This window comes from Delphinus delphis, chromosome 5, assembly GCF_949987515.2.
Source record: "Delphinus delphis chromosome 5, mDelDel1.2, whole genome shotgun sequence".
Taxonomy (NCBI): Eukaryota; Metazoa; Chordata; class Mammalia; order Artiodactyla; family Delphinidae; genus Delphinus; species Delphinus delphis.
In genome coordinates, this window is record NC_082687.1 from 17,424,045 (window position 1) to 17,452,026 (window position 27,982).

The window sequence follows — 27,982 nt, forward strand, 5'->3', positions numbered from 1 at the left end:
CGGCTAGCCGGGAGGGAGTCCGGGGAAAAGTCTGGACCTGCCGAAGAGCAAAGAGACTTTTTCTTCCCTCTTTGTTTCCTGGTGCGTGAGGAGAGGGGATTAAGAGTGCTGCTTAAAGGAGCTCCAGAGACGGGCGCGAGCCGTGGCTAAAAGCGCGGACCCCAGAGACGGGCAAGAGAAGCTAAGGCTGCTGCTGCCACCACCAAGAAGCCTGTGTGCGAGCACAGGTTACTATCCACACCCCGCTTCCGGGGAGCCTGTGCAGCCCGTCACTGCCAGGGTCCCGGGATCCAGGGACAACTCCTCCGGGAGAACGCACGGCGCGCCTCAGGCCGGTGCAACGTCATGCAGGCCTCGGCCGCAGCAGGCCCGCCCCGCACTCGGTGCCCCTCCCTCCCCCCCGGCCTGAGTGAGCCAGAGCCCCCGAATCAGCGGCTTCTTTAACCCCGTCCTGTCTGAGCGAAAAACAGACGCCCTCCGGTGACTTACACACAGAGGTGGGGCCAAAGTCAAAGCTGAGCCCCTGGGAGCTGTGAGAACAAAGAAGAGAAAGGGAAATCTCTCCCAGCAGCCTCAGAAGCAGCGGATTAAAGCTCCACAATCAACTTGATGTACCCTGCATCTGTGGAATACATGAATAGACAACGAATCATCCTAAATTGAGGAGGTGGACTTTGAGAGCAAGATTTATGATTTTTTCCCCTTTTCCTCTTTTTGTGAGTGTGTATGTGTATGCTTCTGTGTGAGATTTTGTCTGTATAGCTTTGCTTCCACCATTTGACGTAGGGTTCTATCCGTCCGTTTTTTAAAAAAATATTTTTCTTAATTATTTTTTATTTTAATAACTTTATTATATTTTATCATACTTTATTTTACTTTATCTTCTTTCTTTCTTTCATGTTTTCCTTCCTTCCTTCCTTCCTCCCTCCCTCCCTCCCTCCTTTCTTTCTTTCTTCCTACTTCTACTAATTCTTTCTCTCTACTTTTTCTCCCTTTTATTCTGAGCCATGTGGATGAAAGGCTCTTGGTGCTGTGGCCAGGAGTCAGTGCTGTGCCTCTGAGGTGGGAGAGCCAACTTCAGGACACTGGTCCACAAGAGACCTCCCAGCTGCACATAATATCAAATGGTGAAAATCTCCCAGAGATCTCCATCTCAACACCAGCACCCAGCTTCACTCAACGACCAGCAAGCTACAGTGCTGGACACCGTATGCCAAACAACTAGCAAGACAGGAACACAACCTCACTCATTAGCAGAGAGGCTGCGTAAAATCATAATAAGTCCACAGACACCTGAAAACACAAGACCAGATGTGGACCTGCCCACCAGAAAGACAAGATCAAGCTTCATCCACCAGAACACAGCCACTAGTCCCCCCCACCAGGAAGCCTACACAACCCACTGAATCAACCTTAGCCACTGGGGACAGACACCAAAAACAGCGGGAACTATGAACCTGCAGCCTGCGAAAAGGAGACCCCAAACACAGTAAGATAAGCAAAATGACAAAACAGAAAAACACAGCAGATGAAGGAGCAAGATAAAAACCCACCAGACCTAACAAATGAAGAGGAAATAGGCAGTCTACCTGAAAAAGAATTCAGAATAATGATAGTAAAGATGATCCAAAATCTTGGAAATAGAATAGACAAAATGCAAGAAACATTTAACAAGGACCTAGAAGAATGAAGATGAAACAAACAACAATGAACAACACAATAAACGAAATTAAAAATACTCTAGATGTGATCAATAGCAGAATAACTGAGGCAGAAGAATGGATAAGTGACCTGGAAGATAAAATAGTGCAAATAACTACTGCAGAGCAGAATAAAGAAAAAAGAATGAAAAGAACTGAGGACAGTCTTAGAGACCTCTGGGACAACATTAAACACACCAACATTCAATTATAGGGGTTGCAGAAGAAGAAGAGAAAAAGAAAGGGACTGAGAAAATATTTCAAGAGATTATAGTTGAAAACTTCCCTAATATGGGAAATGAAATAGTTAATCAAGTCCAGGAAGCACAGAGAGTCCCATACAGGATAAATCCAAGGGGAAATACGCCAAGACACATATTAATCAAACTGTCAAAAATTAAATACAAAGAAAACATATTAAAAGCAGTAAGGGAAAGACAACAAATAACACAAAGGGGAATCCCCATAAGGTTAACAGCTGATCTTTTAGCAGAAACTGTGCAAGCCAGAAGGGACTGGCAGGACATATTTAACGTGATGAAGGAGAAAAACCTGCAACCAAGATTACTCTACCCAGCAATGATCTCATTCAGATTTGATGGAGAAATTAAAACCTTTACAGACAAGCAAAAGCTGAGAGAGTTCAGCACCACCAAACCAGCTTTACAACAACTGCTAAAGGAACTTCCCTAGGCAAGAAATACAAGAGAAGGAAAAGGCCTTCAATAACGAACCCAAAACAATTAAGAAAATGGGAATAGGAACATACATATCGATAAGTACCTTAAATGTAAATGGACTAAATGTTCCCACCAAAAGACACAGATTGGCTGAATGGATACACAAACAAGACCCATATATATGCTGTCTACAAGAGATCCACTTCAGACCTAGAGACACATACAGACTGAAAGTAAGGGAATGGAAAAAGATATTCGATGCAAATGGAAATCAAAAGAAAGCTGGAGTAGCAATTCTCATATCAGCCAAAATCAACTTTAAAATAAAGACTATTAGAAGAGACAAAGAAGGACACTACATAATGATCAAGGGATCAATCCAAGAACAAGATATAACAATTGTAAATATCTATGCACCCAACATAGAAGCACCTTAATACATAAGGCAAATACTAACAGCCATAAAAGGGGAAATCGAAGTAACACATTCATAGTAGGGGATTGTAACACCCCACTTTCACCAATGGACAGATCATCCAAAATGAAAATAAATAAGGAAACACAAGCTTTAAAGGATACATTAAACAAGATGGACTTAATTGATATTTACAGGACATTCCAACCAAAAACAACAGAATACACATTTTTCTCAAGTGCTAATGGAACATTCTCCAGGATAGATCATATCTTGGGTCACAAATCAAGCCTTGGTAAATTTAAGAAAATTGAAATCGCATCAAGTATCTTTTCCGACCGCAACGCTATGAGACTAGATATCAATTACAGGAAAAATCTGTAAAAAATACAAACACATGGAGGCTAAACAATACACTACTTAATAACAAAGTGGTCACTGAAGAAATCAAAGAGGAAATCAAAAATACCTAGAAACAAATGACAATGGAGACATGACGACCCAAAACCTATGGGATGCAGCAAAAGCAGTTCTAAGAGAGAAGTTTATAGCAATACAATCCTACCTTAAGAAACAGGAAACATCTCGAAGAAACAACCTAACCTTGCACCTAAAGCAATTAGAGAAAGAAGAACAAAAAAACCCCAAAGTTAGCAGAAGGAAAGAAATTATAAAAATCAGATCAGAAATAAATGAAAAAGAAATGAAGGAAACGATAGCAAAGATCAATAAAACTAAAAGCTGGTTCTTTGAGAAGATAAACAAAATTGATAAACCATTAGCCAGACTCATCAAGAAAAAAAGGGAGAAGACTCAAATCAATAGAATTAGAAATGAAAAAGGAGAAGTAACAACTGACACTGCAGAAATACAAAAGATCATGAGAGATTACTACAAGCAACTCTATGCCAATAAAATGGACAACCTGGAAGAAATGGACAAATTCTTAGAAATGCACAACCTGTCAAGACTGAATCAGGAAGAAATAGAAAATATGAACAGAGCAATCACAAGCACTGAAATTGAAACTGTGATTAAAAATCTTCCAACAAACAAAAGCCCAGGATTAGATGGCTTCACGGGTGGATTCTATCAAATATTTAGAGAAGAGCTAAGACCTATCCTTCTCAAACTCTTCCAAAATACATCAGAGGGAGGAACGCTCCCAAACTCATTCTATGAGGCCACCATCAACTTGATACCAAAACCAGACAAGGATGTCACAAAGAAAGAAAACTACAAGCCAATATCAATGATGAACATAGATGCAAAAATCCTCAACAAAATACTAGCAAACAGAAGCCAACAGCACATTAAAAGGATCATACTCCATGATCAAGTGGGGTTTATTCCAGGAACGCAAGGATTCTTCAATATATGCAAATCAATCAATGTGATAAACCATATTAACAAATTGAAGGAGAAAAACCGTATGATCATCTCAATAGATGCAAAGAAAGCTTTCGACAAAATTCAACACCCATATGATAAAAATCCTGCAGAAAGTAGGCATAGAGGGAACTTTCCTCAGCATAATAAAGGCCATATATGACAAACCCACAGCTAACATCATCCTCAATGGTGAAAAACTGAAAGCATTTCCACTAAGATCAGGAACAAGACAAGGTTGCCCACTCTCACCACTCTTATTCAATATAGTTTTGGATGTTTTAGCCACAGCAATCGGAGAAGAAAAAGAAATAAAAGGAATCTAAATCAGAAAAGAAGAAGCAAAGCTGTCACTGTTTGCAAATGACATGATACTCTACATAGAGAATCCTGAAGATGCTACCAGACAACTACTAGAGCTAATCAATGAATTTGGTAAAGTAGCAGGATACAAAATTAATGCATAGAAATCTCTGGCATTTCTATACACTAATGATGAAAAATCTGAAAGTGAAATCAAGAAAACACTCCCATTTACCATTGCAACAAAAAGAATAAAATATCTAGGAATAAACCTACATAAGGAGACAAAAGACCTGTATGCAGAAAATTATAAGACACTGATGAAAGAAATTAAAGATGATACAAATAGATGGAGAGATATACCATGTTCTTGGATTGGAAGAATCAACATTTGAAAATGACTCTACTACCCAAAGCAATCTACAGATTGAATGCAATCCCTATCAAACTACCACTGACATTTTTCACAGAACTAGAACAAAAAATTTCACAATTTGTATGGAAACACAAAAGACCCCGATTAGCCAAAGCAATCTTGAGAACGAAAAACGGAGGTGAAGGAATCAGGCTCCCTGACTTCAGACTATACTACAAAGCTACAGTAATCAAGAGAATATGGTACTGGCCCAAAAACAGAAATATAGATCAATGGAACAGGATAGAAAGCCCAGAGATAAACCAACGCACATATGGTCACCTTATCTTTGATAAAGGAAACAAGAATGTAAAGTGGAGAAAGGACAGCCTCTTCCATAAGTGGTGCTGGGAAAACTGGACAGCTACATGTAAAAGTATAAGATTAGATCCCTCCCTAACACCATACACAAAAATAAGCTCAAAATGGATTAAAGACCTAAATGTAAAGCCAGAAACTATCAAACTCTTAGAGGAAAACATAGGCAGAACATTCTATGACATAAATGACAGCAAGATCCTTTTTGACCCACCTCCTAGAGAAATGGAAAAAGAAACAAAAATAAACAAATGGGACCTAATGAAACTTCAAAGCTTTTGCATAGCAAAGGAAACCATAAACAATACCGAAAGACAACCCTCAGAATGGGAGAAAATATTTGCAAATGAAGCAACTGACAAAGGATTAATCTCCAAAATTTACAAGCAGCTCATGCAGCTCAATAACAAAAAAAAAAAAACCAACCCAATCCAAAAATGGGCAGAAGACCTAAATAGACATTTCTCCAAAGAAGATATACAGACTGCCAACAAACACATCAAAGAATGCTCAACATCATTAATCATTAGAGAAATGCAAATCAAAGCTACATTGAGATATCATCTCACACCAGTCAGAATGGCCATCATCAAAAAATCTAAAAACAATAAATGCTAGAGAGGGTGTGGAGAAAAGGGAACACTCTTGCACTGCTGGTGGGAATGTGAATTGGTACAGCCACTATGGAGAACAGTATGGAGGATCCTTAAAAATCTACAAATAGAACTACCATATGACCCAGCAATCCCACTACTGGGCATATACCCTGAGAAAACCATAATTCATAAAGAGTCATGTACCAAAATGTACATTGTAGCTCTATTTACAATAGCCAAGAGATGGAAACAATCTAAGTGTCCATCATCGGATGAATGGATAAAGAAGATGTGGCACATATATACAATGGAATATTACTCAGCCATAAAAAGAAACGAAATTAAGCTATTTGTAATGAGGTGGATAGACCTAGAGTCTGTCATACAGAGTGAAGTAAGTCAGAAAAAGAAAGACAAATACCGTATGCTAACACATATATATGGAATTTAAGAAAAAAAAATGTCATGAAGAACCTAGGGATAAGACAGGAATAAAGACACAGACCTACTGGAGAATGGACTTGAGGATATGGGGAGGGGAAAGGGTGAGCTGTGACAAAGCGCGAGAGAGGCATGGACATATATACACTACTAAATGTAAGATAGATAGCTAGTGGGAAGCTGCCGCATAGCACAGGGAGATCAGCTCGGAGGTTTGTGACCGCCTGGAGGGGTGGGATAGGGAGGGTGGGAGGGAGGGAGACGCAAGAGGGAAGAGATATGGGAACATATGTATATGTATAACTGATTCACTTTTTTGTAAAGCAGAAACTAACACACCATTGTAAAGCAATTATACTACAATAAAGATGTAAAATAAAATAAAATAAACATACTATAAAATACAAGGGAATATTGTAAGAACTGAGAAACTATAAGACATGATAGTACCAAATACATAAAGAGCTATTGTGTAGAAGAGGAATGGGACTTACTGTTTCTCTAAATCTAAGAGTAATCCATGGCATAGTGCTATGTGAAAATGCAGAGCAAAATATTCCATGAATGACTGCAAATATGTAAACATTTAATAGGCAAGCGAATAAGGATTGAAGGTAACTAGGACAGATGAAACACTGATGTGTTTAGGCGATGGTAACGTGGCCAAGTTGTGTTGACTCTTTGTTTAGTATTGTTCTGCAAAAAAGAAATTTTAACAAAAGCAGACACATAAAAGAAGAAATGGAAGTGCTATAATCATAGAAAAATGTTCAGCCTTACTATAATCTAAAAACAAATAGATTTACATATTTATCAAAATGAAAAACATTAAAAATAGATAATACCTAGTACTAGTAAGGTCTCAGGAAATAAGATCTCTAATACAGTTCTGACCAGAGTGTAAATTTTTACACATTTTCTGAGGAAAAATTTGGCAAACTATATAAAAAAGAATAAACAACAGTGACAATCCTTTGATGCAGCAATTCCACTTTTAAGACTATATCCTAAGTAAGTGAGGATTTATATAAAGTTTGAACTAAAAACGTACTCACAGAAGCCTTGTTTATAATCCATAACAATTAAAAATAACCTAAATGTCTATTATTAGTTAATTTGGCTCAGTAAATTATACAATGGAATATTATGCAGACATTAAAATTATGTGCAAAAAGTACATATATATATATATATTTTTTTTTTGGTTGCACTGCACAGCATATGCGGTCTTAGTTCCCCAACCAGGGATCAAACCGTGACCCCTGCAGTGGAAGTGTGGAGTCCTAAGCACTGGACCACCAGGGAATTTCCTGGAATAAAGTATATCTGATGGCAATAAAGGAAGTTCACAACTTGAACAAAACAGGTAACTAAATACTCTGCATAGTACAGTCTAGTCTTCGTTTAAAATATTCTATATATATGTACTATATGTGCATATACACATATCATATACACATACATATACATATATACATATATTTGGTGCTTGATTTCTTTTTTGCTCATGTGTATATAAATTTTAAAATTTATTATTTGATTTTATTACATTATTTATTTTATTGCTTATATAACAAAACAAAGCAATTAAAAATTAAATAAGAGGGCTTCCTTGGTGGCGCACTGATTAAGAATCCGCCTGCCAATGCAGGGGACACGGGTTCGAGCCCTGGTCTGGGAAGATTCCACATGCCGCGGAGCAACTAAGTCCGTGTGTCACAAGTACTGAGCCTGCACTCTAGAGCCCGCGAGCTACAACTACTGAGCCCACGTGCCACAACTACTGAAGCCCACACGCCTAGAGCCCGTGCTCTGCAACAAGAGAAGCCACGACAATGAGAAGCCCGCTCACCGCAACTAGAGAAAGCCTGCACACAGCAACGAAGACCCAACACAGCCAAGAAAAAAAAAAAAAGAAAATTAAAAAAAAAGAGCTTTTTTCATCTATCAAATATGGAAAGTTTTTTAAAAATATGAATTAGATAACACAAAGTTCACAGCACTTAGTTTGTAATGGAGCAGGACCCTATGGGGCCTTCCTGGGACAGGCCTTTTCTCATATCCTCTTCTTTAGTTCCTCTCTGAAGTACCTAGATAACAGCATTTCATGCACATTTCCATAGTTGTTTTACAGATGTGAAAACCCCCCACTGAAAGGAAGGTATTAACTACTTGATGACCATGAGCACATAGCCCCAGACCTCCCCATAGCCTAAGGACTGATAATGTTAATCCCTGTGACACCTCCCTGTTGCCTGCACCTTCAGCCAATCAGAGAATTTTGCGTGAGCTGATCACATACCTTGCAACTCCTCCCCCACCCTCGCCCCCCAACCTGGCTTTTAAAAAAATGCTTTGCTGAAACCCTTTAAGGAGTTTGGGTTTTTTTTTTAGAGCAATGAGTCACCTGTCTCCTTTGTGGCCCTGCAATAAACCTTTCTCTGCTCCAAACGCCCACGTTTTGGTGTTTGCCCTCACTGTGCGTTGGGTACACGAACTTGCGCTAACAAGTTGATGATCAATAAATACTTCCTAAATGGGAAGGAAATCTAAAAAAGAGTGGATATATGTATACATATAACTGATTCATTTTACGGTACAGATGAAACGAACAAAACATTGTAAAGCAACTACAATAAAAATTATTAAAAAAATTTATCAGAAAAAAAAAAATACTAGTTCCTCTCTCTTCCCTGGTGACAGGAGGTATTCAAGCACAAATTAGAAAATGGCAGATCTGGGATGCAGTTGAAGAGATTTAGGCAAGAGGTTTGTATTAGATGAACTCTAAAGCTCCTATCAACTCTGACATTTCATGATCAACACAATTTTCCCCTATTTACCTCTTAAACTATCAACTGGGATAATACAAAAAACTACGGTTTGTATTGACTACCTCGTAATTGCGTTACCATCAGTAGCACTGTACATTGTGAATGGAGGGGCGGTGGTGTGAAAAAAAAATCCGGCACAAGGGAAGCCAGACTCAAGTCCCAGCCCACCTCTCCATTGACAGTTCCCTGGCTCCTTGTTTTGTGAATGAGCGGTGGTCCTCAGGCCTCAGATCAGACACTATCCGCGAGAAACAGAACTTTAAAAAGGGAATTACTTTCCTTTTCCAAGGAGTTGCCGGGTGGACCAACACAGAGGAATGGAGCGCCCTTTCCAACCTCCTGAGAGTATGGGAGACGTTCAGGACCCTGGGATCCAGTCAGTAAGGAACGACTGGGGAGCTCTCTCTAGGAACTGACAGGGCCTCTCCCAGTTGGCCGCACCGGGCCTTCTCCGCCGGGCGCCAGGAGGTCGCGCTGGCCGCGGCTACAAACAGGACAGCACGGAGGGGCCGAACGCCCTGCCAGGTACCCTTACGGCCCCCACGTGCACGCGGGCCGCGAAAAGGCTGGAGCCTCGGGCCGGGGCGGGGCTAAGGCCGCGGGGCGGGGCTCCAGCTGCGCGCGCGGGGCGGGGGCGGGGCGCGCAGCGTGGTCTGGGCAGGCCCGGTGCTCTTCCTCCTCCCGCGCCCAGGCCTGGCGGGCCGAGCTCCTCCCCCGGCTCGGCCTCTCTCCCCACCCCTGCCCTCCTTCTGCCCAGCAGTTCCTCCTTCCCTCCTCCCCCTCTTCCTCGGTGAGGTGCTCCTCCATCAGCCAGCCAGCATGGCGGCCGTGGAGACGCGTGTGTGCGAGACGGACGGTTGCAGCAGTGAGGCCAAGCTCCAGTGTCCCACCTGCATCAAGCTGGGGATACAGGGCTCGTACTTCTGCTCGCAGGTAGACTCCCGCTCCCCAGCGGCGCCGCCGCTGCCCCCCCTCCCCTCTCCGCCTGACCTCGCCGCCGGTCGGGACATGCTCCTCCTCTTACCCCCGCGGTCGCGCCGGCCGCGCTTCCTCCTCCCCACAGTCTGAAGCGCCGCCGCCCCCTCTCTCCTCCGGGGGATCTGGGGCCCCACCGGATCCTGGCCGCGCGGGGCGCACGCTGGGTACTGGCGCGGGCGGCCGCGGCCATGTGGGCTGGGGGCGGAAGCGGACTTGCCCTGAGTCGCTCGGCCGCGCTGGGGCCCCGCGTTGAGGGGCCGGTTCTCACCGCGCATCCTCTGCCCGGGCTGGGGCTGCCAGGTGTGCGGGCTACCCGGGACAGGTGGGGACGCCGGGGGAAGGCGGCAGCCCCAGCTGTGCGAGTCGTCACAGCTGCAGCTCCCGGCAGGGCTCTGATCTTGGTCGCTGGGGGCCGCGGGGCCGGGTAGTCACTCTGGTCCCTACGGGATTGGGGGTCGGAAGAGACCCGCTGGCCTTTGAAGAGTGAGTTACCTGGGACGGTGGGGGTCGCAGAGAGGAGGTATACCAGCCCCACCCACCTCTGTCCGTAGGTTTTACTGCTGCGCATTGACACTTCGGCAACTTTGGGGTTGGGGATGGAGAGGGATCTGTGTAATTCATTCTTTTCCTTTGGCATCCAAAATTATTAATTTACAAAACCATAAGTTAACAGTATGAGTCACCCCTGATTTACTGAACTTACCACTGAGTGAAAAAGACAGTTCCATTAAGAGTTATGCTTTAAAGCCGTAGTGTATTAAAATACAAGTTTTGTGCGGTGGAGCAAAGCCAGCACTGAATGGGGTCCGGACTGCAACGTGTGCTGGTGTTTATGTTTACTGAAGAGCACTAGTGTTCCGGCTGCATTTAGACGCCCGGAGTATTGGCCCGGCGGCATTGGTACGGCTTTTAGTTACAGTCCGGATTTGTTGAAGAAAGGCACGTGAATATTCAGGTACTAAATCGGTAGTGTCCCGCGAGGAGGAGAGCATGAACAAAGAGTCTGAAGGCACGGTCAGGGCCCTGGCCTTGCCGTTGACTGTGAGATCTTGAACTAGTCAAGTTACTTAATCTTGCTGAGCACCTCTGTGCAGAGGGGAAGATGATACTTTTACTTGCATATTTCACAAGGTTGTTCTGAGGCCCAAATTATCCAATGAATGTGAAATCTTGGTGAAACCTAAGGAGGTTCTTTTTAAAGGTCGTCAGTACACTGTAGCACTGTTATATGTAAAAATATAAACGAATAGAAGGAAAACAAATATATAAGAGCAATAATATAAATATTTCAAATATAAACTGTGTAAACATAAAGATGTATGTAAAATTAACGTATAAATAAAATCCTTAAGGTCCAGCACTTGTAGATAAGCGGTTGTAAGAGATCCTAGCTATGTTGTACAGGTGTTGTTTTCAGATAGGATATGATCCTTGACCTTGTTAGTATCATTTGGAAAAAGTTGCGCATGGAGAAGTGTTGCTCATTTTAAAAATAGCATTGGGACTACTCAACATGCTAAAAGTGGTCTGAGTCCTTTTGTTTCTTTAAAATAATTTTCAAATTCTATAATTTGTTGAGGCCTGTGTGGGACCTGGACTTAAAACAAAAAACAGTAGTTTATCTTTGGAAATTGTGTACCGCATGAGTAGACTAATGTGGTTTATGTTGTGCTTAAATTTAGTTGGCATTTGGTAATGTTAAATGAATTAATATGTACACAGACTTACCTGCTGGGATTTTAAAAAGATACTATGAAGCCATATTCATCAGGGATGGGTGATATTCTCTTAGGCATGGTTTTATTCAGTAGAAAGAACATTGGCTCATTGGGGTTTATGGAAAAATGCCAACACATTTGTGAAAACATGCAGGGTTTATTCAGTACAGTAGGTATTTCATGTTGGATTCTGCAGGTATATTTCTAGTCCCATTGTTATACCTGTAGCCAAATATATCCTGAATGGTGCTCAAAGCTGTCTCTTTCTTCATTTCTGTTACTACCTCCTTTAGTCAGTTTTAAAAATTTCTCACCAGTTTCTCTTAGTTCATTTCCCTGCTGTAGTTTCCCACCTTGCAAATAAACACCCACACCCACCCACACACACACAAAAAAAAAATCAAAGGAAGAAAACCTTTTGTACAGAAGTTATTTCTCCCCTAGCATAGCACAGTCTGACTATGCTTACCGCCACCTATAACAAATAGAGTTACCATTGCTTGCAGGATTCTAGCCCCGTAGTCAGGGCACCTGTCTTCAGAAATCACAGCTATTCTTTCAGTCCCAGCTTGAGACCTTGATCAATCATTAACTTTTCCTAAGCCAGTTTCCACATTTGTGATGAAACTAGGGCTTCGTGCCACTTCTCTGATCATTTTCACTAGCAGTGGTCTGTCTTTTCTCTTCTCCTTGCCCTTCTGGTCCCCAGCCTGGCTATCTGGCCAGCTTGTCTTTGGGAACAAACCGAACAAAACTACAAGAGCCGTAACAGAAGTAAGCCTTTCCCGGTTACCCTGTCACACCACCTTATTCCCTTTATAACATTTTATACAATCTGTAATTATTTCATTTTTGTTCTTGTTTATCTGTCTTTTAATCAGAAGGTGAAGTCATGAAGAAGCTATCTTGTTCAGTTCCCTATCCTCATTTCTCAACACAATGCTCTATGCAATAGGTGGTCAATAAATGCTTGAGTCATTGTATCAAAAGGCAGAATAAAGAGGTAGACTACTGCATTTGAATCACAGCTCCATTACTTACTAGCTGTGTGCTTTAGGTAGATAATCTTTGTTTTTTGTTATAGCCTTTTAAAATGGGTCTATGAATAGTACCAACATCAGGGTTGGTACTAAATACTAAATACTAAGTGTATGTAAAACACTTAGCATAGCAGTGCATTTCATCAGTGTTAGCTCTTTTTATTGTTATACTGAGTTTATGCTTAAGAAGATAGAAATATTTTTATTTAGGATGCTTAATTTTAAGAAAAGTTTTGGTCCTTTAATGAGTAAAACCCGTTTTACTTGAAATCGAGCTTTTCAGGAGTTCCTGATGTTTGGTGGTATTTCTTTATAGATGTATCCATCTTATTCAATAGTAGTTGACCAATTTTAATAGTAGTTTAGTAGTTTACTTGTAGTCCCTAACAGTTTGTAAGAGTTTTTTGAGGATGGAGGCTGTGCTGTACTCATTTTTGTATTTCTTTTAAGTGCCTTGTACACAGTAGGCACTCAGTTCATTAAATAAAAGAAGAAAGGTCATTGGGCCTGAGAAGGAAAAGCAAAGAGCAATCAAGCCCTTAGTGAACACCCCAGGGCAGATGCTATCTTGTCCTTAGTTGAAGGATCTGCTGAGAAGGACCTGAGTGATTTGCAGCGCTTCATAAGGCATAAGAACTTAAAAGGTAGTATAGTATAAGTGGAAGGAGCCTGCCTGGGTTTGGAGTCTGACCTGGGTTTAAAATTTTTGAGACCATGTCCTTGGGTAAGTCATCTCCTATTTTATGAGAGGGCTAATGGTACACCCTCTTTATGGAGCTAAGGTGAAGGTAAATTAGAGCATGCGAAGTGCCTCACACAGTGTTCAGTAAATAGTTTTATTACACACATAGCCTTATGTCTAATACTATTACAGTCAGATATAAGGAAGGTTTAAAAATGTTTAAGGACTCCTAGAGTAATGAAAATAAAAACAAAAATAAACAAATGGGCCCTAATTAAACTTAAAAGCTTTTGCATAGCAAAGGAAACCATAAACAAGACTAAAAGACAACCCTTAGAATGGGAGAAAATATTTGCAAATGAAACATCAGACAAAGGATTAATCTCCAAAATATACAAACTGCTCATGGAGCTCAATATATAAAAAACAAACAAACAACCCAATCAAAAAATGGGCAGAAGACCTAAATAGACATTTCACCAAAGAAGACATACAGATGGCCAAGAGGCACATGAAAAGATGCTCAACACCACTAATTATTAGAGAAATGCAAATCAAAACTACAATGAGGTATCAGCTCACACTGGTCAGAATGGCCATTATCAAAAAATCTAGAAACAATAAATCCTGGAAAGGGTGTAGTGGAATGCTGCACTCTTGGTGGGAATGTAAATTGATACAACCACTATGGAGAACAGTATGGAGGTTCCTTAAAAAACCAAAAACAGAAGTGCCATATTACCCAGCAATCCCACTACTGGGCATATACCCTGAGAAAAACCATAATTCAAAAAGAGACATGTACCAAAATGTTCATTGCAGCTCTATTTACAATAGCGAGGACATGGAAGCAACCTAAGTGTCCATCGACAGATGAATGGATAAAGAAGATGTGGCACATATATACAATGGAATATTACTCAGCCATAAAAAGTAATGAACTGATTTATTTGTAGTGAGGTGGATGGACCTAGAGACTGTCATACAGAGTGAAGTAAGTCAGAAAGAGAAAAACAAATACCGTATGCTAATGCATATATATGGAATCTAAAAAAAGATAGAAATGGTACTGATGAACCGAGTGGCAGGGCAGGAATAAAGACGTACACAGAGAACAGACTTGACACGGTGTGGGGAGAGGGGGAAGCTGGGGGAAAGTGAGAGTAGCATTGACATATATACACCACCAAATGTAAAATAGGTAGCTAGTGGGAAGCAGCAGCATAGGACAGGGAGATCAGCTCTTTGCTTTGCGACCACCTAGAGCGGTGGGATAGGGAGTGTGGGAGGGAGGCTCAAGAGGGAGGAGATATGGGGATATATGTATGCATATGGCTGATTCACTTTGTTGTACAACAGAAACTAACCCAGCATTGTGAAGCAATTATACTCCAATAAAGATGTATTTAAAAAAATAAAAATATAAGTAGTAAATAAACATATTCTATGAAATGGGGAAGCATCGTTTGTTATGAACATTTTGAACAAATTCTTGCAATAGGTTCTTTCAGAGAAACAGTGGTGATGTAAGGTGACTGATTGGGTCTTCAGTAAGAAAGTAAGTGGGTGGGCATCTTGTATGTTGGAGTTGGAAAGTGAGGAAGGAATTGACCTTCCAACATGTAGCATCTTTGAAATGCAGACCTGCCCTCTAAGACGCTTTCTCCTTTGGTAACAAAGTTCCTGAGAATGCGGAGTGTTTCTGGAACTCATCTTCATCCTCCTTGGAGGTATTACCATATTATACTTTTTATTTCTAGGGATTTTCTTTAAATTCCTCACATTACCTCACACTATGCCTAGATATTGTTGTAAGATTGGTGTTTGGGTACAACTGTCTTAGCTTCTTATTAAAAAATGAATAGGATGAAGGTCTAGAGAGGTTGTGATTTTTTTTTTAAACAAAAATAACTTTTGCTGTAGAAAAAATTAGAAAATGCAGGTGAAAAGTTACCCAGTGATTATTTCTGTGAGTTTTTTGATGAGTATTCTTACAAACACATTTATATATTCTTATATACATTTATGTGCATATACTTGTATGTGTTTTTGTCAGAATGGTATGAATTTACTTTCTTTTCAATTTTTTTAGCTACTGTTTAACTGCTCTTCAATAAATGTTCTTGTGAAATTTAAATCATTTTGATTTACTCGGGAGTATAGGATAATAGTAGGACTGGTACAGGAACCCAGGAACCAAGGATTGAAGCACCCCAAGCTGCTAGTAGTTCTCACAGTGTAGTCAATGGATTGTTACTAGTTTGAGAAACTTCTGGTGGTGAATGGAGATCTCCTTTTATTGACATGTTTGTATTATAAATGCTTGTCATGAATTATACTTTTATTCCAGTAGAACTTGTGAAAACCAAGCATCATTTGGTTGGTAGATAGTAGAAAGTTGAACAAATCTTTAACTCTGAGTTACTGTTTTAGAGATTGAAGGGCTATTGGAAGTAGATGTGATCTTATACTATTGATATAGCTTGTGGTAGAAGTTTTAGTCACTTTTTTTTTTTTGGGGGGGTGAGTCTGTTTCAGATTTGGCATACTTACAACATTTTTAGTTTGGTCTTAATAATTTGGTGGGGATGACAGACACATAAGCCCATTGCTAAACACATACCCAGCTCTAGACAGGAGGGAGGAGCTTTAGCATGGTAGCTCCTTCTCTATAAATGAGGAATTGTCTTTGGTATTAATAGCAAATCCATTTAGTTGATGTAATATAGGCAGGAATACTCTATAGAGCAACCATTGGGATTCTCTCCATATTAAAGTTTTAATGTAACCAAATATAAATATAATTATCCTTTCTGCTTGATCCTGAACCTCTCTTGACCTCACAGTTTTAACATGAAGCATTTGCTTATTCATGCTTGGGCAGCTCAACAATTATAAATCTTTTTTTTCTTTGATTGATATCAATCTCGGATCTGGCTTTGAATAAAGAACAATTCAACACACCCTGTAAGCTAGGCCTGCCTTTCGCAATGTGTGTATTTAGCAGCTATAGTTGAACCTAGGAAAGGGGGCCCTCTGAAAATTCCCCTCAATTATTCATTGCAAATGAGTTTTCCCTTTGTGCACCATTCACAATAGCTAAATTGTGGAAACAACCTACATATCCATGGATGGATGAACAAATAAACAAAATGTGGTATAAATATATAACAGAATACTATTCAATTTTTTTTTTTTTTTTTGCGTTACGCGGGCTTCTCACTGTTGTGGCCTCTCCCGTTGCGGATCACAGGCTCCAGGTGCGCAGGCTCAGCGGCCATGGCTCACGGGCCTAGCCGCTCCGTGGCATGTGGGATCTTCCCGGACCAGGGCAGGCGGACTCTCAACCACTGCGCCACCAGGGAAGCCCAGAATACTATTCAATTTTAACAAAGAAGGGAATTTTGCAATGTGCCACAGCATGGATGCATCTGGAGGACATTGTGCAGAATGAAATAAGTCAGTCACAGAAAGACAAATACTGTGTGATTCCACTTACAAAAGGTACCTGAAATAGTCAAAATCAGACACTCAAAGAGTGGTTGCCAGGGGTTGGGTGAAGGGGGAAATGGGGAGTTACTAATTAGTAGGCATAAAATTTCAGTCAAGTAAGATGGATAAAATCTAGAGATCTGCTCTTTACCATTGTACCCACAACAATGTAAATTATATATACATAAATTTTTTGGCTGTGCCCTGCGGCATGTGGGATCTTAGTTCCCCGACCAGGGATTGAACACGTGCCCCCTGCATTGGAAGTGTGGAGCCTTAACCACTGGACTGCCAGGGAAGTCCCAATGTAAATTATTATTGACACTTAACAATTGTTAAGAGGGTAGATCTCATGTTAAAGTCTTCTTACCATTAAAAAAAAAAAAAGTTCTTTCCTGTTTTTGTCTCTAGTAACCTATCTGTTTTATAGCTAAGTTCAGTGGGGACTTCTTCCTGATACACCAGAGCTGTGCCATGTCTGTTGGAAAGCATTCCTAAAATCCCTGTCAGCTGGAGTTGGCTAGTGTGACATTTATCTGGGTCATAGGCTCAGGCCTCTAAAGAGTGGTTTGGGTATAAGTGAAATTTTGTGACTTTAGCAGTTTCCTTATCATCATATAGTGGGAGGCAACAGAGACTTTTCCATATTTTGAACTTGTATTTTTTGGTTCTGCCTTGATAAAAGGTAAAAAAGGGCAGCCCTTTGCATCAGATTCTGAAGGTTACCCTGCTTTATTGATCAAGCTATGAGCTCAAATCATTTAGTAAAATAGGTAAATGTAAGTACCATTAGGTTTTAGACATGGCATGGCTTTTTTTTTTTTCCCCTCTGAATGGGGATTAATTTTCTTACTGATTGTTTCACTAATTGGTGCTAGTGATGGGTTTAACTATTTGAATACTGATAACTCTGCATTGTTCACTACTAATATGTGGAGAAAAATATAAATGCAGTTATGTGATTTAGTGTTGCTTTTGAATTGAGGTTTTTAAGTACCTTAAAGTCAGGATCTATAAGTTTTCTTTTTTTTTTTTTTACTCATTTGTTTTTATTAGATGTTGAATAGAATAAAAAACTAACAGTAAGTCATCCATAGGATCTAAAGAAACGTGATATAGTAAATGCCTCTATACTTAACCACCTAAGTTATTAAAAAGAACATTATTAGTAAAGCAAGTAAAACCAGAAGGCTCTTACGTGTCTCTCACCCAAGTGGAACTCCCTATTCTGAATTTTGTGTTTATCATTCATTTGCTTTTCATGTTTGATTCCTTAGATAATACATTGTTTAGTTTTGGTGTTTTTGAGATTTTTATAAATGAAATCACTGCAAGTATTCTAAAACTTGCTTTATATATTGAGGTGCTCCTGTGTTGCACCTACGAGTGCAACATGGGGGGAGGGGCTGGGAGCTGAGGCTTAGGCTTCGGTGGTCAGACCCCAGGGAGAGGACTGGGGTTGGCTGCATGAACACAGCCTGAAGGGGGTTAGTGCACCACAGCTAGCAGGGAGGGAGTCTGGGAAAAAGTCTGGAGCTGCCGAAGAGGCAAAAGACCATTGTCTTGGAGTGCGCGAGGGGAGGGGCTTCCTGCTCTGTGTTCCCACAGGTGACAGAGCACCACCTAAGTGAGCTCCAGAGATGGGCACGAGCTGCAGCTATCATCTTGGGCCCCAGAGGCGGGCACGGACCGCTACTGCTGCCACCAAGTATCCTGTTTGCAAGCGCAGGTCACTACCCTCACCCTCCTGGGAGCCTGTGCAGCACACCACTGCCAGGGTCCCGTGATCCAGGGACAACTTCCCCAGGAGAACACATGGTGCACCTCAGGCTGTTGCAGTGTCACTCTGGCCTTTGCTGCCACAGACATGCCCCGCATTCCATCTGTGACTGCCGTACCCCTCCCTCTCCTTGGCCTGAGTGAGCAAGAGAGCTCTAATCAGCCACTGCTTTAACCCCGTGCTATCTGGGCAGGAAACAGATGCCTGAGGGCGGCCAACACGCCCTCAGGGACCAAAACCAAAGCGGAACCCCAGGAGCTGTGCAAACAAAGAATAGAAAGGGAAATTTCTCTGTGTAGCCTCAGGAGCAGTGGACTAAATGCCCGCAATTGGCTTGGTAAACCCTGTGTATGTGGAATACCTGAATAGACAATGAATGCTCCCAAAAGAAGGCGGTGGACTTTGGGGAGCAGCTGTAGACTTGGGGTTTGCTTTCTGTGTCTAATTTGTTTCTGGTTTTTGTCTATTTTTGGTTTTGGTTTTATCTTAGTTTAGTTTTAAGTGCTTGTTATCATTGGTGGATTTGTTTATATGTTTGGTTGCTCTTTTCCTTTTTTTTTTCTTTCTCCTCTTTTTGTGAGTGTGTGTGTGTATGTTTCTTTGTGTGATTTTGTCTGCTTTTACCATTTGTTTTGAGTCTCTTTTCAGTTTTGTTTTTTTTAATAAATTATTTAGTTAGTTAGTTTTGGCTGCATTGGGTCTTCATTGCTGTGCATGGGCTTTCTTTAGTTGCAGTGAGCGGGGGCTACTCTTCGTTGTGGTGCGTGGCTTCTCACTGCGGTGGCTTCTCGTTGTGGAGCACGGGCTCTCGGCACGCAGGCTTCAGTAGTTGTGGCTCGCGGGCTCTAGAGCTCAGGCTCAGTAGTTGTGGCGCATGGGCTTAGTTGCTCCGTGGCATGTGGTAGCTTCCTGGACGAGGGCTCGAACCCATGTCCCCTGCATTGTCAGGTGGATTGTTAACCACTGCGCCACCAGGGAAGTCCTGTTCGTTTTTTTATTTTTTTATTTATTTTTTCTCCTCCTTTTCTTCCAAGCCGTGTGGCTGGCAGGGTCTTGGTGCTCAGGCTGGGTTTCGGGCCTGACCTTCCAAGGTGGGAGAGCCGAGTCCAGGATGTTGGATGACCAGAGGCCTCCCAGCTCCATGTAGTATTAATCAGCGAGAGCTCTCCCAAAGATCTCTGTCTCAACACTAAAACCCACCTCCACCCAACAGCCAGCAAGCTCTAGTGCTGGATGACTCATGCCAAACAACTAGCAAGACGGGAACACAACCCCACCCATTAGTAGAGAGGCTGCCTAAAGTCATACTTAGTTTACAGACACCCCAAAACACACCACCTGATGTGTCCCTGCACACCAGAGGGACAAAATCCAGCCCCATCTACCAGAACACAGGCACCAGTCCCCCTAACCAGGAAGCCAATTTCACCCACTGGGGGCAGACACCAGAAATAATAGGAACTATGAACCTGCAGCCTACAAAAAGGAGACCCCAAACACAGTAAATTAAAAAAAATGAGAAGACAGAGAAATACGCAGCAGGTGATGGAGCAAGGTAAAAACCCAACAGACCAAAGAAATGAAGAGGAAATAGTCTACCTGAAAAAGAATTCAGAGTAATGATAGTAAAGATGATCCAAAATCTTGGAAAAAGAATGGAGAAAATACAAGAAACATTTAACAAGGACCTAGAAGAACTAAAGAACAAACAAACAGAGATGAACAACAATAACTGAAATGAAAAATACAGTAGAAGGAATCAATAACAGAATAACCGAGGCAGAAGAACGAATAAATGAGCTGGAAGACAAAATGGTGGAAATAACTGCCGAGGAGCAGAATAAAGAAAAAAGAATGAAAAAAAATTGAAGACAATCTCAGAGACCTCTGGGACAACACTAAATGCACCAACATTCAAATTATAGGGGTCCCAGAAGAAGAAGAGAAAAAGAAAGGGTCTGAGAAAATATTTGAAGAGATTATAGTCGAAAACTTCCCTAACATGGGAAAGGAAATAGTCACCCAAGTCCAGGAAGCACATAGAGTCCCATATAGGATAAACCATAGGAGAAACACATCAAGACACATATTAATCAAACTAACAAAAATTAAATTCAAAGAAAAAGTATTAAAAGCAGCAGGGAAAAGTAACAACATACAAAGGAATCCCCACAAGGTTATCAGCTGATTTTTCAGCAGAAACTCTGTAGGCCAGAAGGGAGTGGCAGATATACTTAAAGTGATGAGAAAATCCTACAACCAAAATTACTCTACCCAGCAAGGATCTCACTCAGATTTGACGGAGAAATCAAAAGCTTTTCAGACGAGCAAAAGCTAAGAGAATTCAGCACCACCAAACCAGCTTTACAACAAATGCTAAAGGAACTTCTCTAGGCAGGAAACACAAGAGAAGGAAAAGGCCTACAAAACCGAAACCAAAACAATTAAGAAAATGGTAATAGGAACACGCATATTGATAATTACCTTAAATGTGAATGGATTAAAAGCTCCAACCAAAAGACACAGACTGAGTGAATGGATACAAAAACAAGACCCGTATATATGCTGTCTACGAGAGACCCACTTCAGACCTAGGGACACATACAGACTGAAAGTGAGGGGATGGAAAAAGATATTCCATGCAAATGGAAATCAAAAAAAAGCTGAGTAGCAATACTCATATCAGACAAAATAGACTTTAAAATAAAGACTATTAAAAGAGACAGAGGGGCTTCCCTGGTGGTGCAGTGGTTGGGAATCCGCCTGCCAATGCAGGGGACATGGGTTCGAGCCCTGGCCTGGGAGGATCCCACATGCCGCGGAGCGGCTGGGCCCGTGTGCCACAACTACTGAGCCCGCGGCGCCTAGAGCCCGTGCTCCACAACGGGAGAGGCCACTGCAGTGAGAAGCCCATGCACCACAAAGAAGAGTTGCCCCTGCTCGCTGCAACCAGGGAGAGCCCGCGTGCAGCAATGGGGACCCAACACAGCCAAAAATAAAAATAAATAAATTAAAAAAAAAAAAAGGAGACAGAGGACACTACATAATGATCAAGGGATCGATCCAAGAAGAAAATACAACAATTGTAAATATTCATGCCCCAACATAGGAGCACCTCAATACATAACGCAAATACTAACAGCCATAAAAGGGGACATTCACAGGAACACAGTAATAGTAGGGGACTTTAACACCCCACTTTCACCAATGGACAGAGATCATCCAAAATGAAAATAAATGTGGAACACCAGCTTTAAATGAAACATTAGCCTAGATGGACTTAATTGATATTTACAGAACATTCCATACAAAAACAACAGAATACACTTTCTTCTCAAGTACACATGGAACATACTCCAGGATAGATCATATCTTGGGTCACAAATCAGCCTTGGTAAATTTAAGAAAATTGAAATCGTATCAAGTATGTTTTCTGACCACAACGTTATGAGACTAGATATCAATTACAGGAAAAAAAAATCTGTAAAAAATACAAACATACGGAAGCTAAACAATACACTACTAAATAACCAAGAGATCACTGAAGAAAGCAAAGAGGAAATCAAAAAATACCTAGAAACAGATGACAATGAAAACACAACGACCGAAAGCTTATGGCATGCAGTAAAAGCAGTTCTAAGATGGAAGGTTATAGCAATACAATCCCACCTCAAGAAACAAGAAAAATCTCAAATAAACAACCTAACCTTACACCTGAAGCAATTAGAGAAAGAAGAACAAGAAAAACCCAAAGTTGGCAGAAGGAAAGAAATCATAAAGATCAGATCAGAAATAAATGAAAAAGAAATGAAGGAAACAATAGCAAAGATGAATAAAACCAAAAGCTTGTTCTTTGTGAGTTAAACAAAATTGATAAACCGTTAGACTCATCAAGAAAAAAAGGGAGAAGACTCAAATCTACAGAATTAGAAATGAAAAAGGAGAGGTAACAACTGATGCTCCAGAAATACAAAGGGTCATGAGAGAGTACTACAAGAACTATATGCCAATAAAATGGACAACCTGGAAGAAATGGACAAATTCTTAGAAAAGCACAACCTTCCAACACTGAACCAGGAAGAAATAGAAAATGTGAACAGACCAGTTACAAGCACTGAAATTGAAACTGGATTAAAAATCTTCCAACAAACAAAAGCCCAGGACTGGATGGCTTCACAAGTGAATTCTATCAATATTTAGAGAAGAGCTAACCCCTGTCCTTCTCAAACTCTTCCAAAATATAGCAGAGGGAGGAACACTCCCAAACTCCTTCTACAAGGCCACCATCACCCTGATACCAAAACCAGACAAAGATGTTACAAAAATGAAAACTACAGGCCAATATCACTGATGAATATAGATACAGAAATCCTCAACAAAACACTAGCAAAAAGAATCCAACAACACATTAAAAGGATCATACACCATGATCAAGTGGGGTTTATCCCAGGAATGCAAGGATTCTTCAATATACCAAATCAATCAATGTGAAAAACCATATTAAAAAATTGAAGGATAAAAACCATATGATAATTTCAATAGATGCAGAAAAAGCTTTTGATAAAATTCAACACCCATTTATGATAAAAACTCTCCAGAAAGTGGGCATAGAGGAAACCTACCTCAACATAATAAAGGCCATATAAGAAAAACCCACAGGCAACATCATTTTCAATGGTGAAAAACTTAAACCGTTTCCTGTACGATCAGGAACAAGACAAGGTTTCCCACTGTCACCATTATTCTAAATAGTTTTGGAAGTTTTAGCCACAGTAATCAGAGAAGAAAAAGAAATAAAAGGAATACAAATCAGAAAACAAGAAGTAAAACTGTCACTGTTTGCAGCTGACATGATACTATACATAGAGAATCCTAAAGATGCTACCAGAAAACTACTAGAGCTAATCAATGAATTTGGTAAAGTAGCAGGATACAAAATTAATTTGATAGGATTCAATACCAGTTCCTAATAACATTATTTTAAGAGTAGAAATAGAAAAAATTATGTCCTTATTATAAGAAAAAGTATAAGATACCTCCAGTTTTATTCTTTTTCAAAATTGTTTTAGCTATTCTAATTTGCCTTTGCATATAAATTTTAGAATCATGCTTTTCTATGTTAAAAAAAAATCCTGTTGGGATTTATTTATTTATTTATTACGTATTTATTTGGCTATGCTGGGTCTTAGTTGCAGCACGCAGGATCTTCCTTGTGGCATGCGGGATTTTTAGTTGCTGCATGTGGGATCTTGTTCCCTGACCAGGGATTGAACCCGAGCCCCCAGCATGGGGAGTGTGGAGTCTTAACCACTGGACCACCAGGGAAGTCCCCTCCTGTTGGGATTTTGATTGGAATTGCTTAAAACTTATAAATGGGGCTTCCCTGGTGGCGCAGTGGTTGAGAGTCCACCTGCCGATGCAGGGGACACGGGTTCGTGCCCCGGTCCGGGAAGATCCCACATGCCGCGGAGCGGCTGGGCCCGTGAGCCATGGCCGCTGAGCCTGCGCGTCCGGAGCCTGTTGCTCCGCAACGGGAGAGGCCACAACAGTGAGAGGCCCGCGTACTGCAAAAAAACAAAAACAAACAAACAAAAACTTATAAATGAATTTGGGGAGAATTGACATCTTTCCTGTATTTAGTCTTCTACTTCAAGAGCACAGGATGTCTATTTATTTAATTCTTACTTGATTTCTTTTATCATTGTTTCTTAGTTTTCAGCATACAGCTCCTGTACGTCTTTTGTTATATTTATACTATTTATTTAATATTGGGAGGAGTGATTGTAAATGGTGTTACTTTGTGTATTCCCAATTACACATGGCCAGTATATAGAAATATGGTTGGTTTTTGTGCGTTGACCTTGTATTTATGGCCTTGCTAAACTGATATTTTAGTTCTGGGAGATTTTTTTCCCTTGGTTTTTTTTTTTGCGGTACTCGGGTCTCCCACTGCTGTGGCCTCTCCCATTGCGGAGCACAGGCTCAGCGGCCATGGCTCACGGGCCCAGCCGCTCCGCAGTATGTGGGATCTTCTCGGACCTGGGCACGAACCCGCGTCCCCTGCCTCGGCAGGCGGACTCTCAACCACTGCGCCACCAGGGAAGCCCTCCCTTGGTATTTTTATATAGGTAATTATGTCAGCTTTGAATGGGGACAGTTTAATTTCTTCCTTTCCGGTCTGTATGCCTTTTATATTTTTCTTACCTTGTTGCATTGTAAGACTTCCAGTATGATGTTGAAATATGCATGTTGAAAGTAGACATCCTTGTCTGGTTCTGATCTTAGGGAGAAAACACTGTGTCTTTCACATTAACTATGATATAATCTGTAGACTTTTTGTAGATGATCATTATCAAGTTGAGGAAATTCTCTTCTAGTTTACTGAGAGTTTTTATCATGAATGGTTGTTGATTTTTGTTTCCAACTATATTGTGGATTTTTCTTTTTCTTCTTGCACTTCTGTTACTTTCTGCTTCATGTATTTTGAAGCTCTGTTGTTTGATATATACAGTTTAGACTGTTACATCATCTTAGTTAATTGACCTTTAAAAAAAAAACATTCTGTAATTTAACTCTTTACCCTTAGTAATTTTCTTTGTTATGTCATATAGGTCCTGAGGCTCTGTTCATTTTTTTAAAAAAAATCTTTTCTGTGTTCAAATGGGATAATTTCTTTCAATCTTTTAGTTCACTGCATCTTTCCTTTGACATCTTCATTATGCTATTGAGCACATCCAATTAATTTTTTAGTTTGGCATTGTATTTTTCAATTTTAAAATTTTCGTTTGGTTTTTCTTTACATCTTCTTTGCGAAGATTTTCTTTTTTTTCCATTGATTGAAGAGTGTTTTGATTGATTGTTGGAATGTTTTAATAATAGCTGCTTTAAAGTGTTTGTCAGTTAATGCCAACATTGGTGTCATCTTAGCATCGGTGTCTGTTGACTCATTTCCCTTGTAAATTGAAATTGTCTAGGTTCTTTATATGCTGAATAATTTTAGATTGTATCCTAGGGATTTTGAATATTATGAGATCTTGAGTCTTGTTTAAATCTTGTGAAGAATGTTGATATTTTAAGTTTTAGCTGGGTAATAATCTGGTTAGGTTCAGCTTGCAAGTTCTAACATGCCTTCTTTGGGTCCAGTGTCAGTTCAGTTTTCAAAACCTAGCAGTGCCATTCAGATCTGTCCCTGAGACCTGGAAGATGGTCTCTCTATTCTGTTCTCACACACATCAGTATTGTATTATGAACAACTTTATGGGGTCACTTTCTGGTGCTTCTTCCTGGTACTTTCCGGTTCCTTGGGAATCCTCATTTTTGATCCTCTGGCCAGAAAGCTGGGGTTTTAGTTATCTGCTTTGCTGCATACTTCATGACGGTGCCTTTGTCTGGGCCAAATGACAGGAGGACACAGAGAAGAAAGTAATGGGGTTCGACCCCACCCTCGCTGGACCACAGCTTCACTGATGAGAGAGGAGATGCCTCTTCCTCAGAACTTTGACTCCTATGAGCTCACATTGTGGGTCGCCTCAGGATCACTTGGGGTTTGGGGTGTGAGAAGAGAGAAATGAGAAAAGAAGGTGGACTGTATTCTGAGCACTAGGCGTTCCCTTTCCTGTTCCTTGAGCCAGAATTAGAGGGCTTCTGGACTGCTCTGTGTTTGTGCCCCGGTGGGCACTTCCATGTTGTCCCTGGTGATTTTGGTGGGGGAGGATGGTAGACTCATCACCAGTTCAGTGGTTCCTTAAATAGCTGTGCCATACATTCTGTTTGGGTTTTGTAGTTGGACTAAATCTGTGAACCTCTGACTTTTGTCTCCTTTACAGTAGCTACTGATGTCTCTGCTCAATGTTTCTTTAATTTAAAAAATTAAAAAAAAAAACCCTAAAACCTGGCTTCCTAAGGTTTGCTTTTGTGTCTGAATAGCTTAGAATTCTGCCAAAGGTTAGTCACAAGATGTGCTCACACACCTTGAGCTGGCAGGCTGTTCTCTGTGATGGTCTCTGTGTTGGCTGGAGAGCCTGTTCAAACCTAAGGTTCTTCCTGACTTTTTAAAATTTTATTTATTTTTGGCTGCCTTGGGTCTTCGTTGCTGCGCGTGGGCTTTCTCTAGTTGTGGCGAGAGGGGGCTACTCTTCGTTGTGGTGCGCGGGCTTCTCATTGCGGTGGCTTCTTTTGTTGCGGAACACGGGCTCTAGGTGACCGGACTTCAGACGTTGCAGCACGCGGACTCAGTAGTTGTGGCTCACAGGCTTAGTTACTCTGAAGCATGTGTGGGATCTTCCTGGACCAGTGATCGAACCCGTGTCCCCTGCACTGGCAGGCAGATGCTTAACCACTGTGCCATCAGGGAAGTCCCTCTTCCCGACTCTTGCATCCCCTTCCCCAATGCGCAGGTTCCGTGGACAGTGATGCTAGTCAGCTACAAAGGTTACAGTCATCACTAGCTGCCTAACTGCCATAAGTTTTCATAAGCTAAGAATTCAGGGCAGGGTTGACACAGACATGTTAAAAATATACAGGTGCATCATCTTTTCAAATTTCAAGTTTAAATTGCTTTTAAAAATAATAAGATTGAGGGACTTCCCTGGTGGCACAGTGGTTAAGAATCTGCCTGCCAATGCAGCGAACATGGGTTTGATCCCTGGTCCGGGAAGATCCCACATGCCGCGGAGCATCTAAGCCCGTGTGCCACAACTACTGAGCCTGCGCTCTAGAGCCCGTGAGCCACAGCTACTGAGCCTGCGAGCCACAACTACTGAAACCCGTGCACGTAGAGAGCCCGTGCTCCACAACAAGAGAAGCCACTGCAATGAGAAGCCCGCACACTGCAATGAAGAGTAGCCCCTGCTTGCCGCAACTAGAGAAAGCCCCACGCACAGCAACGAAGACCCAATGCAGCCAAAAATAAATAAATCTATTAAAAAAATAATAAAATTGATAAAACTGTTATTGGCCACACATTTTTACACAGTTTTCCCTACATTGCAGTTGAGGAAAGTGGAACGCAGAGATATTAAGATTTTTTTTTCCCCTTACAGCTAATAAATGATCAAGCTATGGGACAAGTCTGTCTGACTTCAAAGTCCATGATTTTAGCTGCTGCCCTACACTTAATTTAGAAAATCATGTGAGTTTTGAGTTGTCCCTACCTATAAACCCTTTATGAATTATGAATTATCCTTAGTAGTAAATAGGCAA

At 41.1% G+C, this 27,982-nt stretch overlaps 2 protein-coding genes across 2 annotated transcripts in view; one reads left to right on the forward strand and one right to left on the reverse strand.

Moving 5' to 3' along the window:
• The window catches only part of EIF4E (eukaryotic translation initiation factor 4E), a 113,656-nt gene extending 103,275 nt beyond the window's left edge, over positions 1-10,381 (reverse strand). Inside the window, exon 1 of the mRNA XM_060012011.1 lies at positions 10,116-10,381. Coding sequence (XP_059867994.1) covers positions 10,116-10,344 — 229 coding nt within the window. The 5' untranslated portion in view covers positions 10,345-10,381. The remainder of the gene's footprint in view (positions 1-10,115) is intronic.
• The window catches only part of METAP1 (methionyl aminopeptidase 1), a 60,343-nt gene continuing 42,229 nt past the window's right edge, over positions 9,869-27,982 (forward strand). The window contains exon 1 of the mRNA XM_060012010.1: positions 9,869-10,024. Within this exon, the coding sequence (XP_059867993.1) occupies positions 9,911-10,024 (114 nt within the window). The 5' untranslated portion in view covers positions 9,869-9,910. The remainder of the gene's footprint in view (positions 10,025-27,982) is intronic.